At 43.0% G+C, this 19,859-nt stretch overlaps 1 protein-coding gene across 1 annotated transcript; it reads left to right on the forward strand.

Annotated features, from left to right (window-relative positions):
- Positions 1-542: 542 nt before the first annotated feature.
- On the forward strand, positions 543-19,250 carry EIF4EBP2 (eukaryotic translation initiation factor 4E binding protein 2; the record flags this gene model as incomplete). Its single annotated transcript, XM_080695067.1, has 3 exons — positions 543-687; positions 17,440-17,625; positions 19,219-19,250. 3 exons carry the CDS (start codon positions 543-545, stop codon positions 19,248-19,250), a joined length of 363 nt encoding a protein of 120 aa, XP_080551193.1.
- Between the last annotated feature and the right edge of the window lie 609 nt (positions 19,251-19,859).

Genomic DNA, 19,859 nt, shown 5'->3' on the forward strand with positions numbered 1-19,859 from the left:
ACTTTTAATGTATATAAATGGATAAGAAGCCGAAGTTGTCTCAAGGAAAGTAGTGTTGACTGACAATACACAGGTACGCACACGAACACCATAAAAGTTTCCAGGTCTATTTTCATCCGTTTCACTAAAACCTCACACAGGTTCTTCGCACAGACTCCTTCTCAGAGGCTAAGCCCCGCCCCCAGGACAGCCCCGCCCACACAGACACGCCCACGCGCATCACTTCCGGTCGATCCGCTTCCTCGAGCTCCCTCTGGCTCCCGCCTTCGCCCGCTTCCGGTTGTCGTCGTCGTCGCCGCTGCTGCCGCTGCTGCTGCTGCTGAGGCTGCAGGCGGAGGCCGGAGGACTGGGCGGCGGCGGCGGCGGCGGCTGAGAGGGCGGCGGCGGGAGCGGTGCGGGACCAGGGAGCGAGAGGAAGCGAGCGAGGAGCGAGCGGAGCGCGTCCTTCCGCCCGCCGAGGAGCCAGAGCCGCCCGGGCCCCGCCGCCGCCGCCGCCCGCCTGCCCGCCCGCGGGACAAAGCCGAGAGCCCGCGCCCAGAGCCATGTCCTCGTCCGCCGGCAGCGGCCACCAGCCCAGCCAGAGCCGTGCCATCCCCACCCGCACCGTGCCCATCAGCGACGCCGCGCAGCTACCTCATGACTATTGCACCACGCCCGGGGGGACGCTCTTCTCCACCACGCCGGGAGGTGAGCGCCCGCCAGCCTGCGCCGCGTCCTCGCTAGCAGCTCCGCGTCGAGCCCTGTCCCCAGCCCCGCTGCGCCCGCGGGACACCCCGCGCTCTCGGGACCCTTTCCTTAGCCTTCTCTCTGGCCCGTGACTCCTATCCGGGTGCGCGCGCCCGCCCCTCCTCCCCGAACGTGGCTCTAGCGTCTAGTAAAGAAAGCCCTTGTTCCCGCTTCGTGGCAGTTGTACGCACTCGACCCAGTTCTCTCCTCCCCGCCTCCTTCCAGGCGGATTCGGCTGCCCTTGGTCTGGCGTTGCACCCAGCATTACCTTTTTCTCTTTGCATATTGTGCACTTGTGTGCATGAATGCTTGCTTTTGGAGCTGTCTCCCAGGCCTTTTTAGAAGGGAAGCTGGGGAAAGGAATTTCGTCCTGGGACCCTGCGATGACTTGTTTTGCTGTTTTGAGAACACTAAGAGGAGGCTGGAATGCAGAATCTAGAAGACTCTCCCAGTGTTATCCTGCTTTGACAGCATTGTTTACTTTGCTGGACAAAGCCCCACGGGTGGGAGAGTCCCCAGGCTGAAAGGAGAGAACGATAAAATAACGCTCAAGTAGTAGCTAAGGGTAAGGGGGCGCTATGGTGGAGTCTTGACAGCCTTAAGAGTAGGGGTTCGGTGTCTCCTCGTTTGGAGATGGATGGAAGGCGCTTTGTCAAGCAGGACACCCTAGTCGAGAGGAGTGGGGTTGCTTGGTCCTAGGCGAAGGGTTTGTAGAGAGAGGCGGTGCAGAGAGAGGTTCCTGGTATCGCTCTAAAAAGGACTACGAGGAACTGTTTACAAGCAACACTAGGGTAGAGGTGAAGCATGTTGAACTGGTCCCCGGGGAGAAGGGAGCGCAAAGGTTGTCTGTCCCCGGCTTGGGCTGTTTTGCAGAAGGAGGAGACTGGACGGCGATTTTGAGGGCCTTATTGAGGAGAACCGGGCTTCCTTTTTAACTACAGAACTTTGCCTTCTTTTGGTGATCTGGCAGCCAGCCTTGTTACAGGGCGGAGACTTTGCTGGCAGCCACTGCAGTCTATGATATTGCTAGCCTGCTTCCTGTGCGCCAGGGCTCCGTAGTTGTACTACAACCAATCTGGTGCACTTAGGCCTGCGTCATCCATAAATAACGTTGCACAATAACAAGGCATATATAGAGTAAGGGTCTTCTTGGCCAACAGCAAGGGGGGGAAGTCTAGGAGAGAGCTTTACAGAGGATACATGGCTGAGCTTCTAGCAGTTGAGAAGATCTTTGTAACAGTGCCATTTGAATATAATTGATGTGAAGAAACTCAACTTTAAGCCAGTTGTAGTGAAGCACATTGTAATCCCATTACTTGGGAAGCTGAGACAGGAGGATCCCACAGGTTCAAAGCCAGCCTCAGCTACTTAGTGAGACTCTCAGTAACTTAGTGAGACCCTGTTTCTAAATAAAATATAAATTAGGTCTGGGAGTGTACCTGGAGGTAGAAAGCCCCTGGGTTCCATCCCCAGCACCACAAAAAAAAAAAAAAAAAAAAAAAAAAAAAAAGGCAGCAGCAGCAGCTCAACTTTTAGCTATATATTAATATTATACCCACCAGGGAAGAGACACTTTTGGTATATTTCAAGTACCAAGCTGTTGTGCTTTCAAAATAAGGACATAGCGCTGCACAGTGGTGCGCAACTATAGACCCAGAACTTGGGAGGCTGAGACAAAAGGAATGTGGGTTCAAAGCCAGCCTTAGCAACTCAGCAGGATCTTCAGCAACTTAGTGAGACTCTGAAAATAAAATAGGGCTGAGGCTGTAGTTTAGAGGAAGAGCACCTTTGAGTCCAATCTCCAGTACCATAAATAAAGGCATAATCTTTAAACATTGTTTTAAAGATAGAAACTTTTCTTAGAGTTTGGATTAGTTCCTAAAATGCCTGGGAAGATTCTGCCAGAAATACTGACTCATTTACCCTCCCAACACACATAATCACTGCTTGATCAAATATCATTTACCCTGTGTCCACACTGCTACACACATTTTTGTTCTATATTTAAATATTTGTCATTGACTCATCTCTAATATTGAGTTTGTATTTCGTCCTGGGACCCTGCGATGAATTTTTGACATAGAGTTTAATTGAATAAACTCTGTCAGTTTAATTTTGAATTTTTGACATAGAGTTTAGTGTTTATAATGACTGTAAAAATATAAAATGTTTATATCACTATTACAATTGGATTAATCACTATCACACTTGAAAGAATCAGTATCATGTGTATTTTTTTTACCAACAACCTATAATCTTCCTGTCTCCGCCTCCCAGGTACTAGGATTACAGGTGTTCACCATGCCCTACTAATCACTATCTTATAACTGTTAGCTCAGTGCTATTTAGGGTACAGTACTCATTCAGTTTTCATCCCCTTTGGAAGTCCCCTCCCCTCTGGTCCTTTGTTTAATTTCTCTTGCTACATCGTTCTCCTTCTTAGCATGTACTTTTATTTCATAAAATCAGGTGAAGTTGTGACTTGGTTACTTCTAGATATCTGAATTAATGTGGTCACATATTTTTAGTGAGTTTTGTGGATCCATTGCAGTGCTGTGCACAAAATGAGATGATAGACAAACGTATGAAATGCAGTACTCAGAGTAGACTTAAAATCTTGATTTGGAGGGATGGAGAGGGCATGCAGATAAGATTTTTAGTTCTAGAATTGTACAGAGTCAAGTGCTGATTTAAATATTTCTGGGAAACATTTAGCAAAACAGAGAGTCATGCCCGGAGTGGTGTCTCACGCTTGTAATCCCAGCGACTGGGAAGCTGAGACAGGAGGATCGCACAGGTTCAAAGCCAGCTTCAGCTACTTAGTAAGGCTCTCAGCAACTTAGTGAGACTCTGTTTCCAAATAAAATATAAAATAGGTCTGGCTGTGTAGCTTGGAGGTAGAAAGCCCTAGGTTCCATCCCCAACACCAAAAAAATAAAAACAAAAATAAAAATAAATTAAAAAAACAACAACGGCGAGTCATTAGGCTTATGTTGGAAATCTCTTATTTATTGAGAAAGGAGGGGAGTATATTTCCTGCCTCAAATTTCTGGAAACCTGGAGTAGCACATGTTTCAGTTTAATAGTTGATGTGTTAAGTGCCCTAAATAAGCAGACTGGGCAGGTACATTTACAATTTACCTGACTTAGGATTTCTCCCCTCAAGAGAGTCCTTTATATTCATTGGTGATCACAGGATATAGCCTCATCTAGAAGATTCTCAAAACTACCTTCTTTTGATTTGGGAAATGAGAGGTGAGTGAAAACATACTTGCTGTGACATCGTGTGTTTCTTATATCGCAAAAGTACCTTTTCTCATTGTTAAGGGAGAATTTGTTTGTTTGTTTATTGTACTGGAGATTGAATCCAGAGGTATTCTACCTCTGGTACACCCGCAGCCCTAATTTTTATTCATTCTTTATTTATTGAGCGGGTCTGGAGATAGAACCCAGGAGCATTCAACCTCCGAGCCACACCCCCTGCCCTATTTTTTATTCTTTATTTTGAAACCAGGTCTCACTAAGTTGCATAGAGCCTGACTAAGTGGCTGAGGCTGTCTGCGAACCGCGTTCCTCCTGTCTCAGCCTCCCAAATGCTGGGTTTACAAGCATGCTCCACCATGCCCGGCTATTCTTTATTTTTTTGGGGGGGTTGTTTTTTTTTGTGTGTGTGTGGGTCTGGGAGTGGAACCCAGGGGCATTCAACCTCTGAGCTACACCCCCTGCCCTATTTTTTATTTTGAAACAGGGTCTCACTAAGTTCCTGAGGGCCTCACTAAGTAGCTGAGGCTGTCCTCAAACCTGTGATCCTGTGATCCTCCTGTCTTAGCCTCCCATGTACTGGGGTTATAAGTATGTGCCACCACCCCTGGCTAAGGGGGATATATATATATATATATATTTTTTTTTTTCTTTTTTCTTTTTTCTATCTGCCTGTGGAAGAGTGAGGATGAGGACTTCAGGTATAGATCAGCAGTAGAACACTTGCCCAGTACGCATGGGGCCCTGGGTCAAGCCCCAGCAACAACAACAACAATAATAATAATAATGAAATAAATTGATTAATTAATAAATTAATAAATAGAACAAATGAACCAGGCATGATGCTCAGACATGTAACCCTAATATTTGAGAGGTAGACACAAGAGGAATGCAGGTTCAAGGACAGCCTCAGCAACTTAGCTAGATCTTGTTTCAAAATAAAAAAGGCTGGAGGTGTAGCTTGGAGGTAGAATGCCCCTGGGTTCGATTACCAATTCCATAAAGAAATAAATGATATTTGGTTCTTCCATTGAGAAGTTACTTCTGTCTTCAATGGAAAGGAATGTATAGTTGACTCCTTTTTTTTTTTCCAATGCTGGAGAATGAACTCAGTGACCTGTACATGCTAGGCAAGTGGTCTACTACTGACCTAACCCAAGCCCTGACTTCACTTTTGTTTAGCTGAAAGAAATGTAATGATTTCAATTTATAATTGAAAAAAAAATACTGATACCCAGAGAAATTTACTTGTTAGCATAATACAACCAATTAATGTCAGCAGGTAGCCTCAAATTTAGTATACTGATCACTATTTCAGTTTTTTCCTTCACTATCTTAAGATGCTATCTTACTAGGAAAGGAAATTTGGACACATTTATAAAGGCTGTTCTGCCCCTGGAATGCTAGCAAATATGATTTTGCTGCCTTATTTTTTTTTCTAGGTACAGACTGTCTTTTTCTGGGAGAGTTGTGCACTGGGAAATGAGCAGAAACAGAGATCTCATTTAGCCTTCCTTTCCCTGTATAGGATTCTCATCAGCCGTGGAAAAGTATGCTGTTGCATAACAAGAGCACCAGAAGGTCACTAACTATGATGGTCTGAAATCTTGTTCTTGCTTTTAACTCTTCCTCTCTGCCAGGTGGTTCCTTTCTGTTGCACTTGGCTCTTTGGGGCTGAATTACTTGGAGGCCACTGGAAGGGTCTAAAAGAAAAGGCAAGAAGAAGAAATAATCTACTTAAAACATGAATATTTTGGAGCCAGGTGTAGTGGCGCATTCCTGTAATCCCAGTAATTTGGAGGCGGAGACAGGAAGATTGCAGTTTCAAGGCCAGCCTCAGCAATTTAGTGAGGCTCTAAGCAACTTAGTGAGCCCTGATTCTAAATAAGAAATAAAATTGTAAAATTGGTCTGGGGCTGTAGCTCTGAGGTAGAAAGCCTCTGGGTTCAATCCTCAGTAGTGGACATGGCACAGGTACACACACACACACACACACACACACACACACACACACACAATTTACAGTACTGAGTATTGAACCCATGGGCATTCTACCTCTGAACTACACCTACAGCCGCCCGTGCCCCCCACACCCTTTTTTTTTCTTTTCTTTTTATGGTACTGGGGATGGAACCCAGAGGAGGCCTTCTACCTCCAGGCTATACTATACCCAGACTTATGAGGCCTTCTACCTCCAGGCTATACTATACGCAGACTTATTTTTTATTTGGGAACACTGTCTCACTAAGTTGCTGAGGCTGGCTTCAAACCTGTGATCCTCCTGTTTCAGCCTTCCAAGTACTGGGATTACAATCAAGTGCCACCACACCAGGCTCTCAGTCCTTTTAAAAATTTTTTTTGCTTTAGCCAGACATGGTGGTGTATGCTTGTAATCCAAGCATTCGGGAGGCTGAGACTGGAGGATCACGGTTTGTGGATAGCCTCAGCTACTTATTTAGGCTCTCTGCAACTTAGTGAAACCCTGTTTCAAAACAAGGAATGAAAAAATTGGGCAGGGGGTGTAGCTTGGAGATCGAATGCCCCTGGGTTCAATCCCCAGAATTGCCAAAAAAAAAAAAAAAAAAGTGATCTCTCTTTAAAGTGGCACTACCAAGGTTATTCAGGAGCGACTTTGAAAATTAGAGTCTTAAAGTATTTTATAGGGGGGATTTTTTGTGGTTTGGAGACACCGTAGGTTAAATTGATAGTTTTTTTGTGTGTAAAGATTTACAAGATGGGCTTGGTGTAGTGCATGCCTGTAATCCTAGTATTTGGGAGGCTGAGACAGGAGGATTACAGTTTAGCAAGGCCAGCATTAGCAACGTGGCCAGACCCTCAGAAACTTAGCAAGACCCTGTCTAAAATAAAGTAAATTAGGGCTGGAGTGTAGTAGCTCAGAGGCAACTGTAACACAGTAACACACACCCCTGTAACACAGTAACACACACACACACACACACACACACACACACACACACACACACACGCATGCACGCACACACACATACACACACTGCAGTTCAGACAGAGAATAGATATTTAATGTTGAGAAAGCTACTTCATCATGAGAGGGGAAGGAGCATGAGTAGGAGAATTCTTGGTGAATAGCAGAACCCTTTCTTGGCTGCTAAGTCTTAAAGTGAGCAAATTAATGTTTAGAAGGTTTTTGCTGCTCTATTTATAATAGAATGAAAGTTGTTGAGACTGGTAAAAGGTAAAAGTAAAAGGTAAGGCCTGGGCTACTATTTTCAAATAGTTCATCATTTTACTTTGTTTTTATAGTACTGGGGCTGAGGCCAGGGGCTCTCTACCACTGAGCCATCCCCCCCCACCCAGGTCTTATATTTTTTGATTTGGAAATAACTTCTTGCTAGGTTGCCTAGCCAGCCTTGAACTTGTGATTTTCCTGCCTCCGCCGCCAACCTCAAGCAAGGATAACCTGGGAAGTACAATTTAGTTGTGAATTCCATGGAGTTTTTTTTATACACAAGGTCATGTCATGTTATCTATGAATAAAATAGTTTTCTTTCTTATTAAGTGTTTTTATTTGTTTCATTGCCTAATTGCCCTGACTAGGACCTTCATTATGGTGTTCAACAGTGACATGTGGTAAGACATGGAGAATAGAACATTAAGTAAATGTTCTATTTACTAAATAAAATAAAACATTAAGCCTGGCATGGTGGTGGTCCACGTTTATAATCCCCGCACTTGGGAGGCTGAGACAGGAGGCTCACACAAGTTCAAAGCCAGCCTTGGCTACTTAGTGAGGCTCTCAGCAACTTAGCAAGATCCTGTTTCCAAATAAAATATAGACTAGGTCTGGGAGTGTAGCCTGGAGGAAGAAGGCCCCTAGGTTCCATCCCCAGTACCACCAAATAAAGAAATAAATAAAATAAAACATTAAGTAAATAGAACATTAAATAAAATGTTACCACGGGGGGGGGGAGTGTGTGTGTGTGTGTGTGTGTGTGTGTGTGTGTGTGTGTAATTACTGGGGATTAAACACCCAGGGCTTTGTGTACGCTACACAAGCACTTTACCACTTAGTTATATCTTTAGTCATTCTTAAATTTTATTTTGAAACAGGGTCTCACTCAGTTGTTCAGGCTGGCCTTAAATTTGCAATCCTCCTGCCTTAGCCCCTCAGGTAGCTGGGATTATGAGTATGTGCCACCATAACTGGCTTTACTGTGTGGGTTTTCATAGATCTTTATTAGGTTCAGGTTGAGAGAATTCCCTTATATTCTTAGCTTTTTGGATGTTTTTATTATAGAAAGGCATTTGATTTTTGTTTGTTTTGTGGTAATGGGGATAGAATCTGCCTTCCTGTTTTTAACAGAGGTGCTGTTTACTGTTGAAGATAAACCATTTGCTGTAAAGATTCTGAGAGGTACTTAACAGAAAATGTGAGGCTCATGAGTCCTAATTTTAAGATGTCATGATTAATCATGAGGGCCTTAGAGGAGATCATCCCAGCCCCAGAGACTGTTATGTTAGGTGTTGGGCTGCTTCTATAGTGAAATGGAACTCCTTTCTTGTCTGGTAAATACTTAGAACTTTATGAATAGGCAGCAGATAAAAATAGTGACTTAGATCGGTAATGCCCAGTAAGATTAGTTCAAGTTTCTCACTATAAATAAAAGTAGAAGCTGCTGATAGATACCCAGTATTTTTCTTTCTTTTTATTTATTTATTTTTAAATAGCAAGTGTCAAAAGGAAAGGAAACAAGTAGTAGGAATGGAAGGCCTGTTTGGATCTGGTTCTTCCATAACATGAACAGTAATCTTTAATTAACAGTAATCTTAGTATTACAGGTAGGAACTTGAAAATATATGTGAAATTTAATCCACGGAATTGATTCAGAATGCAGTCATCAACCTGGCAAGTCTAAACTGTATTTTCTTAGAATCCAAGCCAGGCATTTCTATGGAGAAAATTTATTTCCAGATGTATGTTCAAGCCCAAGGAGCAGTGGGAATATTTGATAGACTTCATTTTGATTCAGCTTTACTGATGATACAGGTTAAATAAACTTAGTCAGTAGGCATTTATTTGGGATGGTTTGGGGTTTGTATACTACTTTGGACCTGGTACTAGCGCAAGAAAACGTCTAATTTAACTCATTTTGCAACCCAAGAAAATCAGATTTTTCTAGAGTATCTGTGTTGTTTTGACTCCTTTTGTCACTGACCTTTTGTGTGTGTGTGTGTGTGTGTGTGTGTGTGTGTGTGTGTGTGTGTGTTACTGGGGATTGATCCCAGAGGCATTCTACCTTTGAACTACACTTCCCAGCCCTATTTTATTTTTTTATTTTGCAACAAGGTCTTGTTGGACGTGAAGGTGCATGTCTGTAATCCAGTCCTTGGGAGCTTGAGAAAGGAGAATTGCAGAGTCAAGTATAGCCTCAGGAACTTAGCAAGGTAGGTGCTCAGCAACTTGGACCCTGTTTCAAAATAAAAAATAAGATAGGACAGGGAGTATAGCTTGGAGGTAGAATGCCCCTGAGTTCAATCCCTAGTCCTGCCAAAAAATAAAAATAAAAAAGATAAAAGGAAGGAAAAGAAAGAAGGAAGGTAGGTCTCAGAGACTACATTGCTGAAGCTGACTTTGAACCTGCAATCATCATGTCTTAGACTCCCAAGTACTGGGATTACAAATGTGTGTCACCACACCCAGCTTACAAATATTTTTAACTTCTTTGGGTTTTGTACTGAACCTTCTGCCTAGGAATGTTGTCATTACTGGCTTTCCTTTTTAGCTGTATTGTATTGTGGAAGTGTCCTAAGGGATTGGGCAGAGAATCGTCCTTGCACATTAATATCTTGGAAATCTTTGCTCCCAATTATTGACTCTGAGTTAATCCAAGGACAGTTGGATAGATACCTTATAAACCTTGGGCTGCCTTCCATTTGCCATATTTAGTCATGATAAGTTAAAAGGCCTTGAAGTTGTGCCTTGTGTTGTAAAAGTTGTCTCTCTGCTGATTTTACTAGCACTCAGGGATTTTGTGGTTTGCACACTGTGATTTGGCCACCACCAATCTCCTTGGAGGATACTAGGTTGGGCAGCTTTTAGTTTCCTTTGGGTGCCCTCCCACAAAGCTTAGGAGTCTCTCTTTTCATCTAGAGCATCCACGAAGAACTGTGTTTAAAACTGAAGTTTGGTCATGTATCTTCACTAAGCCAAACACAGACCTTGTTATCACCTTCCTAAATTGAAAGACTAAAACTTTATCTTGATAGTCCTTTTCACTTATTTTCCCTCTTATGGCTGTGGGAAGGAGAGACAGGCACAGCCTCCTTTTCTGAGTACAGTAAGATCACTATTCTGCTTATTTTATCTGTTTCTTTTCTTTTGATGGGCCTTTAAGTGAGATGTAGCTGGAAAATTGTCAAGAATTCCTAGTAGAATACTGAGGATACTTGCCAAGTGCTTTGTTTCTTTTTAAATTCAGTTCCTGGGTTTGAAGGATAACCTTCCTTTCTCATGATCTCTGCTGCCCTGGCAGTGTTGGTCTGTATTATTTTGTGGTACTGGGTTCTGGTACTGAGGATGGAACCCAAGGGCTTTCTATCTCTGAGCTACACCTACTGGACCTTTTTATGTTTTCTTTTGAAATAGGGGGTTGTTAGGTTGCTGAAAGTCTTGCTAAGTTGTTTTGTTTTTCTTTGTTTTTTGTTTCTGTTTTTTAATTTGGAAACAAGGTCTCCCTAAGTTCCTCAGAGTCTTGTTGATTTACTGAGGCTGGCTTTGAACCTGTGATCCTCTTGTCTCAGCCTCCCAAGTACTGGGATTGCAAGTGTGCGCCACAACGCCTGGCCTTGCAAGCACAGTTTTCAGTTCCTTATAATTTTTTTAGCACTGTCACTTGATCTTTTTAAATATGTTAATGTAAAATATACATAACATGAATTTACCATCTTAATAATTATTTTTATTGCAGCACTGGGAATGGAACCCAGAGGCATTCTACCTCTGAGCTACACCCCCAGCCCCATATTCTTTTTGAAACGGCCTCACTAAAGTAGCTGAGGCTATATCTGGGAAGCTGGATCCTCCTGTCTCAGCCTCCCTAGTGCTGGGATTACAAGCGTGTACCACTATGCTTATTATTAAGATGGCTTCTACCATCTTAATAATTTTTAAGTACATAGTACAGTAGCAGTAAATATACTCACAGTGTTTTGCAACCATTATCACCATACATTTCTGGGACTGTTTTCATCTTTCTAAACTGGAACTTCATACCAATTAAACAGTAACCTCCCACTAAACTCCACCACCAGTCCCTGGCAATCACCATCTTACACTCTCTTCATGGATGTGTCTACTGTAGGTACATCATGTACGTGGAATCGTACAGTAAATGTTCCTTTGTACCTGATGTAACTGACTTGTTCATTAGCATAATGTCTTCAGGGTTCATGAGCTCACCATTTAATTTTTTAAAATTCTTTTTGTTGGCCAATTTTGTTCTTTTGTTTTTGTGATGCTGGAGATCAAACATGGGACCTTGCATATTCTAGGCAAGTGCTGTATCACTGATCCACATCCCCCAGCCCTCATCATTTAATTAATTTTGCTTTCTTTTATTTTGTACTTTGCGTTTGTGGTACTGAGGATTGAATCTAGGGGCATTCTACTGCTTAACTGTACTCCTACCATCACCCCTTATTTATTTTTGTTTTAGGGTTTTGTTTTTTTTTTTTTTTGGTGGTAGGAGGGGTTGAACCCAGGGGCATTCTACCTCCAAGCTATACCCCCAGCCCTATTTTGTATTTTTTATTTTGAAACAGTGTCTCACTATGTTGTTTAGAACCTCACTGAGTAGCTAAGACTGGCCATAAACCTATGATTCCCTGTCTCAGCCTCCTAAGTACTGGGATAAGTGTGTGCCACCACACCTGGCTTGTTTTAGCTTTTTTATTTTGGGTGCTGGAGATTAAACCCAGGCGCAGTCTATCTCAAAGCTATATGCCTGGCCGTCTATTTATTTTACTTATTTTTTGGTAATGGGGATTGAACCCAGGGCCATTCTACCTCTGAGCTGTACCCTCATCCCCTTATAAAATTTTTATTTTATTTTATTTATTTATTTATTTATTTTTTGGTGGTACTGGAGGTGGAACCCAGAGGCTTTCTACCTCCGGGCTATACTCCCAGACCCATTTTATATTTTATTTGGAAACAGGGTCTCACTTAAGTTGCTGAGAGCCTCACTAAGTAGCTGAGGCTGGCTTCGAACCTACGTGATCCTCCTGTCTCAGCCTCCCAAGCATGGGGATTGTAAGCATGTGCCACTACGCCCGGCTAAATTTTTATTTTAAAACAGGGTCTCACTAGGTTGATTGAGAGTCTTACTACTTGCTGAGGCGGTCCTTGAACTGAAGATCCTCCTTACTCAGCCTCCCAAATTACTGGGATTACAGATGTGCGCCACCACAACCGACTTTCTTTCTCTCTTTCTCTCTTTGTTTGTGTGTTTGTTTGTTTATTTATTTATTTTTGCAGTACCAAGGATTGAACCCAGGGGCATTCTACCTCTGAGCTACACCCCCAGCCCTATTTTTTATTCTATTATTATTATTATTATTATTATTATTTATTTGGGTGGTACTGGGATGCCTGGAAACCCTTCTACCTCCAGGTTACACTCCCAGACCTATTTTTTTATTTTTTTATTTGGAAACAGGGTCTCTTAAGCCAGCAAGGCTGGCTTCGAACCAGCGTGATCCTCCTGTCTCCGCCTCCCAAGCTCGGGGATTACAAGCATGCGCCACCACGCCAGGCTATTCTTTTATTTTTGAAACAGGGTCTCACTAAGTTGTGGAAGGCTTTACTAAGTACCTGAGACTGGCCATGGACTTATGATCTTCCTGTCTCAGCCTCCCAAGTACTGGGATTACAGGCATATGCCACCATACCCAGTTTTATTTATTTGTTTATTTATTTACTTATTTATTTGTTTTCAGTACTGAGGATGGAACCCAAGGGTATTCTTTTTTTTTCTTTCTTTCTTTTTTTTTTTTTTGGTGGTACTGGGGTTCCTGGAAGCCCTTCTTCCTCCGGGCTACACTCCCAGACCTATTTTTTATATTTTTGAAACAGGGTCTCTTACGCCAGCATGGCTGGCTTCGAACCTGCGCGATCCTCCTGTCTCCGCCTCCCAAGCGCGGGGATTACAAGCGTGCGCCACCACGCCCGGCTATCCCCAAGGGTATTCTACCTCTGAGCTACACCCTCAGCTCTATTTTTTATTCTTTATTTTTAAAACAGAGTTTCGCTGGGCGTGGTGGATCACCCTTGTAATCCCCGCACTTGGGAGGCTGAGACAAGAGGATCAAACAGGTTCAAAGCTAGCCTCAGCTACTTAGGCTCTAGGCAACTTAGTGAGACCCTGTTTCCAAATAAAATATAAAACAGGTGTGGGAGTATAGCCCTGAGGTAGAAAGCCTTTTGGTTCCACCCTCAGTACCACCAAAAAAACAGGGTCTCACTGAGTTGCAAAGGGCCTCACTAAGGAGCTGAAGCTGTCCTCGAACTGCGATCCTCCTGTCTCAGCCTCCTAAATGCAGGGTTACAAGTGTGCACTACCATGCCTGGCTTTTTATTTTTGAAGTGGGATCTTGCTAAGTTGCTGAGGTCTTGATAAGTTCCTGAGGCTGACCTCAACCCTGTGACTGTCTTGTCTCAGCCTCCCAAGTACTGAGATTATAGGTGTGTGCCACTGCACTTGGCTTGCTCATTTATTTATTTAATTTATTTATTGTGGTACTGGAGATTAAATCCAGAGGCTGTCTACCTTTTAGCTCTATCCTCAGACCCCCTCCTTTTATTTATTATTTTTGAGAAAGGGTCTTGCTAGATTGCATCAGGGTCATTCTGTCTCTGAGCTACATCCTCAGCCATTTTTTTTTTTTTTTTTGAAATAGATTCTTGCTAAGTTGCTGAGAGCTGGCCTTGAACATTTGATCCCCCTGTCTTAGCCTCCCAAGTACTGGGATTACAGGCATGTGGCACTTTACCAGTCTCTGTATTAATGTTTAAACCTATTAAAGTAATAAAGTCTTAAGTCATATAGTGTTATTGGGCTAATAAAAGGCAGCATTCCCATGTCCTGTCCTGTCATGCCCACTTCCATTCCCGAGAAAAACCATTTTAATATCTTGCAGCTATTTCTTCTAAATCAAATGTTTTTCTTGATTTGTAAATAGTGTGATTTAGAGCCCGGTGTGGTGGCGCACGCGTGTAGTCCCAGCCCTTGGGAGGCTGAGACAGGAGGATCTCACTGGTTTAATGCTAAACTCAGCAACTTAGTGAAACCCTGTTTCCAAATAAAGTATAAAATAGTCTGGGAGTATAGCCTGGAGATAGAAAAGCCCCCCAGGGTTCCACCCTCAGTACCACCAAAATAATAAAAATAATTAATAATAATAATAAAAATGTGATTTAATGCTCTTTTTGGTTTGGTTTTGTGTGTGTGGTGCTGGGATTTAAACACAGAGCCTTTTGCATGTTAGATGAGCACTCTTCCAGTACACCCCCAACCTCTTCTTGGTTTTAGATAATCTTAATATGGAAGATGAGGATCTTAGTTGTTATGTATGCCTTTATCTCCCTTTCCCCCCTCATATATATGATTCTACCTCTTATCCTCCCAATTTAATTTTTAAAACCCATTTGAGCCGGGTGTGGTGGCGCACGCTTATAATCCCAGCATTTGGGAGGCCAAGACAGAAGGATCCAGGTTGGTGGACAGCCTCAGCTGCTTAGTTGAGGCCCTCTGCAACTCAGTGAGACCCTGTTTCAAAATAAAGACTAAAAAATAGGGTTAGGGGTATAGCTCAGAGGTAGAATGCTTCTGGGTTCCATTCCCAATACCACAAAAAATAAAATTAAATAAAACTCATTTGGTTAATTTTTATATAATAAGTTTAGTTAGATCAGTATTAAACACAGATGGGGTCGACACAACTGATCCATTCCTTCTTTCTTGCTGCCTTAGAAATCCCTTAAAAATGTGGCAGTGTGTCAAACCCAGGTTATATACCATGACTGCCTTAAACCAGTCATGGCTTCCCTAGTGTTTGATCTTGGGGGATCTGAACCAGTTCTGGCCAAATGAGATGTAGGGAAAGTTTACTAGGCGTTTTGTGAGATTTCCCCTTGGGTTAACATCATCCCGTGAAGAGAATCTGTTTGACCCCACATTCACCTTCCTGCTTGGGATGCTCTTGTAAGAGGGGTAGGACCGTCTAAGCCTTATTGGAGTGTTTTGTCACTAGCTACTCAACTGTGCAATTTGGGCAGGTTACTAAATGTTTCTTTTTTCAAGCTGTCAATTTTCATGTGTGAATACTTAATATTTTTTTTCAATTTCTTGAGTTTAGATAGCTTAGCACATGGATTTTTTTTGGGGGGGTATGGTACTGGGATTGGAACCCAGGAGCATTCTACCTCTGAGCTACACCCCCTGGCCTGCCCTATTTTTTATTTTATTTGCTCCTCCTATTTTAGCCTCCCAAGTACTGGGATTACAAACGTGTGCCACCACACCCAGCCTGAAAATTGTTAGCTTTTAAACCAAAATGGAGAAAATGTTTCCCTCTTTCTATTTTCCATCAAAGGAACCCCTTTGATGGAAAATAGAAAGAGGGAAACATTATGGGTTTTTTGTGGGGGGGTACTGGGAATGGAACACAGGGGCATTCTATCTCCAAGCTACACCCCCAGCCCTATTTTTTTTTTTTTTATTCTTTATTTTGAAAGAGGATCTCACTGAGTTGCAGAGAGCTTCACTAAGTAGCTGAGGCTGGCTGCGAACTTCAGTCCTCTTGTCTAAGCTTCTCAAATGCTGGGATTACAGGCATGAGCCACCACGCTCCTGGCTTCTTGTGCCTTTTTTTTTTTTTTTTTTTTTTTTTGATGGTGGTACTGGGGATGAAACCCAGGGGCCTTCTACCTCCGGGGTACACTCCCAGACATCTATTTTATATTTTATTTGGAAACAGGGTCTCACTAAGTTGCTGAGAGCCTCACGAAGTAGCTGAGGCTGGCTTCAAGCCTGTGCTATCCTCCCAGTTTAGCCTTCCAAGTACTGGGATTACAAGCACGCCTGGCTTCTTGTGGCTTTAATAATAGCGATCTGCTGGGCATGGTGGCGCATGCCTGTAATCCCAGCATTTGGGAGGCTGAGACCAGATAGCGGTATGTGAACAGCCTCAGCTGCTTAGTGAGGCTCTTTGCCATTCAGTGAGACCCTGTTTCAAAACAAAGAATAAAAAATAGGGTTGGGGGTGTAGTTCAGAGGTAGAATGTCCCTGTGTTCCATCCCCGGTACTGCCATCCTGACAGTTGTGAGATGATAGCTCACTGGTTTTGATTTGTGTTTCCCAATGAGTAGTGATGTTGAGCACCTTTTTATGTACCTTTTGGGCTGCAGGTTTTCATAATTTTATCAGGTGTAAAGTGTACTTACTGTTCATAACTATTGTTGCTTATAAAACATTCACATAGATCTTACTGGGAAGCAGATTTTTTTTTTTTTTAAGTAGAATAGAGTTCTATCATAGCTCTGTTTGGAAAGATATCAGTATCAGTTCTTCCAATCCTTCGTTTAGACTTTTTTGGGGGAAGATTTTGGTGTTCAAATGTGGCTCAGGTATAAATAAAATATAGCCCTGGCATAAGGAACTGAAAGTCTGTAGAGAGGCTGATAGATAAACAGGAGTCCTGTGCTAAGTGATGTGTTTTGTGTGAGATGAAGAGAAGGAATGGTTAAAAGAGAGGGAGAGACTGGCTTCCTTGAGGAAGTGATACTGAGCTGAGTGTTGAAGGATAAGCAGGAGTTTCCTGACAGGGGCATTCCAGATGGCAAAGAAGCCTGTTTTCAGTTAGGGGGCTAAGAGTTTATTCTTTTGACTTGAACTGTAAAACCCTGAAAGGTTAAGATTAGGCAAGGGTGTGTGTGTGTGTGTGTGTGTGTGTGTGTGTGTGTGTGTGTGTGTGTGTGTGTGTGTGTGACAGACAGACAGACAGACAGACAGACTGACAGCTAAGTTGCTGAGGATTGGACGTGAACCTGTGATAGTTCTGTCTTAGCCTCCCAAGTACTGGGATTACAGGTGTACACCATCATGCCCAGCTTAGGTGGAAGTTTGTTTGTTATGGCACTGGACATTGAACGCAGGGGGATTCTACCTCCAAGCTACACCCCAGGCCCTATTTTATTTTTATTTTGAAACATGGTCTCGGTAGGTTAATGAAAATCTCTTTATTTACTGAGGTTTTCCTCAAACTTGCAGTCCTCCTGTTTCAGCCTCCCAAGTACTGGGAGTACCAAGCATACACCACCACACTTGGCCTAGATAAAAGTTTAATTACTGGCTAGTATTATATATTGATAGCCCCTTGATTTATTTCACACTCTTTTCAACCCTGTTTTTCAGGAACTCGAATCATTTATGATAGGAAGTTTCTGTTGGATCGTCGCAATTCTCCCATGGCTCAAACCCCGCCCTGCCATCTGCCCAATATCCCAGGAGTCACTAGCCCTGGCACCTTAATTGAAGACTCCAAAGTAGAAGTAAACAACTTGAACAACTTGAACAATCATGACAGGAAGCATGCAGTTGGTAAGGGAATGCCAGTGTTGGGGACTGAAAGGATGCCTCCAAGAATTTGAATGTCATTTTGCTGTAGGTGAAAAAAATCCTGATGTATCAGGTGCCACAGACATTTAGTGGTTATATGTCTCTAAGCACCCCTCCCCCCAAAATCCCCAAACATTTATTGAAATGCTTTGGAAGACCTGAGTTCTTTTGTTTTGTTTTGTTTTGTTTGTGGTACTGGCTATTGAACCCAGGGGCTTTCTACCTCCAGGCTACACTCCCAGACCTATTTTATATTTTATTTGGAAATAGGGTCTTACTAAGTAGCTGAGGCTGGCTTTGAACCTGTGTGATCCTCCTATCTCAGCCTCCCAAGTACTGGGATTACAAGTGTGCGCCACCACGCCCGGGTGATCTGGGTTCTAAATCATTATCAAGTCTCATGGGTAGGGGGAAGACTGTCCAAAATCAGGGGATAGTAAAACCCAAAGTTAACTCTTGTAACCATCTCTGAATGACTGCCTGGCCTAGGCTTTACTGTGTTAGGGATAACCTGTACCACACCCCCCCAAAAACAGAATGTCAGAGTTCCCATTTCCATCACTTTCGGCATATAGACCTTGTTTCTAACAAGAAGACTGACCTCATGGTGTGGGGATAACAGTATGTTTTTTTTCCCAGAACCACCTATAATATTTACATAGATGCCTTGACATACACCTTTATTAATAATGGGTCCACTTTACTTCTGGAAAAGTAGAATAGTGAAGTGAAAATGGCCAGGTCTTGAATATCTCAGGGTTTACATTTGGCGACCCTGGGAGTGAGCCAACATTCTGCCTTCTCTTATTCCAATTGAGGTGTTGTTTGTTTGTTCTCAGTACTGAGGATCACACTCTCACACATACTAGAGCCATTTTTTATTTTTTTATTTTTAGTACTGTTTTATTTTTGAGACAGAGTCTTGCTAAGTTGCCCAGGCTGGCCTCCAGCGTGCAATGCTCTTGCATCGTATTTACAGATAGTTAGCCAAGATGCTAGGTGAGCACCACCATGCCCAGCCCAGTTGAAGTTTTAATGAGCAAAGTCTTAATTTGGAGTAGGGCCCAAGTTCAAAGCCTTTAGGAGAGGTGTGTTCACCTGATATGGCAAAGAGCTCCCCTGGGGCTGCTGTGTGGCCAGTCTGTGTACAAAGAGACTCTGGGAGAGTTGACTTGTGTCCTTTTGCCCAGGGGCTCTTCCCCAGAGATGTGACTGGCTTCCCCTCCCCCCATTAAAAAGACTAATGAAGCCGGGTGTGGTGGCGCAAGCTTGTAATCCCCTTGCTTGGGAGGCAAAGACAGGATCGAGCAGGTTTGAAGCCAGCCTGTTTCCAAATAAAATATAAAATAGGTCTGGGAGTGTAGCCCGGAGGTAGAAGGCCCCTAGGTTCCATCCCCAGTACCACTAAAAAAAAAAAAGACTAATGAAAGCAAAACAGAATAGGTGTTTTAAGACAGCAGAAATTGGGACAATTTGAATTACTTTTTGACCCCTTAGTATTATATGGGATGACATTTATTGTTATTTCCTTTTTTTGTGTGTGTACTAAACTTTTATTTTCTCTATTCTACCCAGGAGATGATGCTCAGTTCGAGATGGACATCTGACTCTCCTGTAAAGAAAGGGGGGAAAAAAGCAGCAAGGCAGATCCTCTGTGCTCCTGATTTGGCCGTAGGATCAACAGTAAAGACACAGAGGCAGTACCAGCAGTCCCAGTGCAGCTCCACCACCCTCCCTCCTCTGGTGCCAAATGATGGGAAGATGAGCTTCATCTGACCATTTCTCCTCCCTGATTTTGTCCTCTTCCCAGTTAGACAGATTAGCTTGAACGCCCTTGGTTGTTTCTTTAGAATTAAGCAGTCCATAGAGGAAAACAAACTGGTTTCTCTGTTCATCTCTCTATTGAGAATCCCCCTCTGGCCCACAAATTTGTCCCAGATGTAATATGTCTACCAGCAACTCTGTAGCTGGGATGTCTAGGGAAGGGACATAGAATTTTTGTGTCTCTTCCTTGTATCCCACCTGTGGTTCATTGCCAGGTTTGGAATCTTTAAAACCAGCAGGGGAAATGATAAAAAGAGAACTGCTTTCCCTTTTACCTTGAAGTGTTTGTCCTTAGAGACAGCACAGTTTGTGCAACTCTGGTAACATTACCCTATGACACTGTTTTGAAGTCCACTTCCCCTCTTTCCTCTGGGAGGAATGTCTTCTGCCTT

This window comes from Muscardinus avellanarius (genome assembly GCF_963383645.1).
Source record: "Muscardinus avellanarius genome assembly, chromosome: 4".
Classification (NCBI taxonomy): Eukaryota; Metazoa; Chordata; class Mammalia; order Rodentia; family Gliridae; genus Muscardinus; species Muscardinus avellanarius.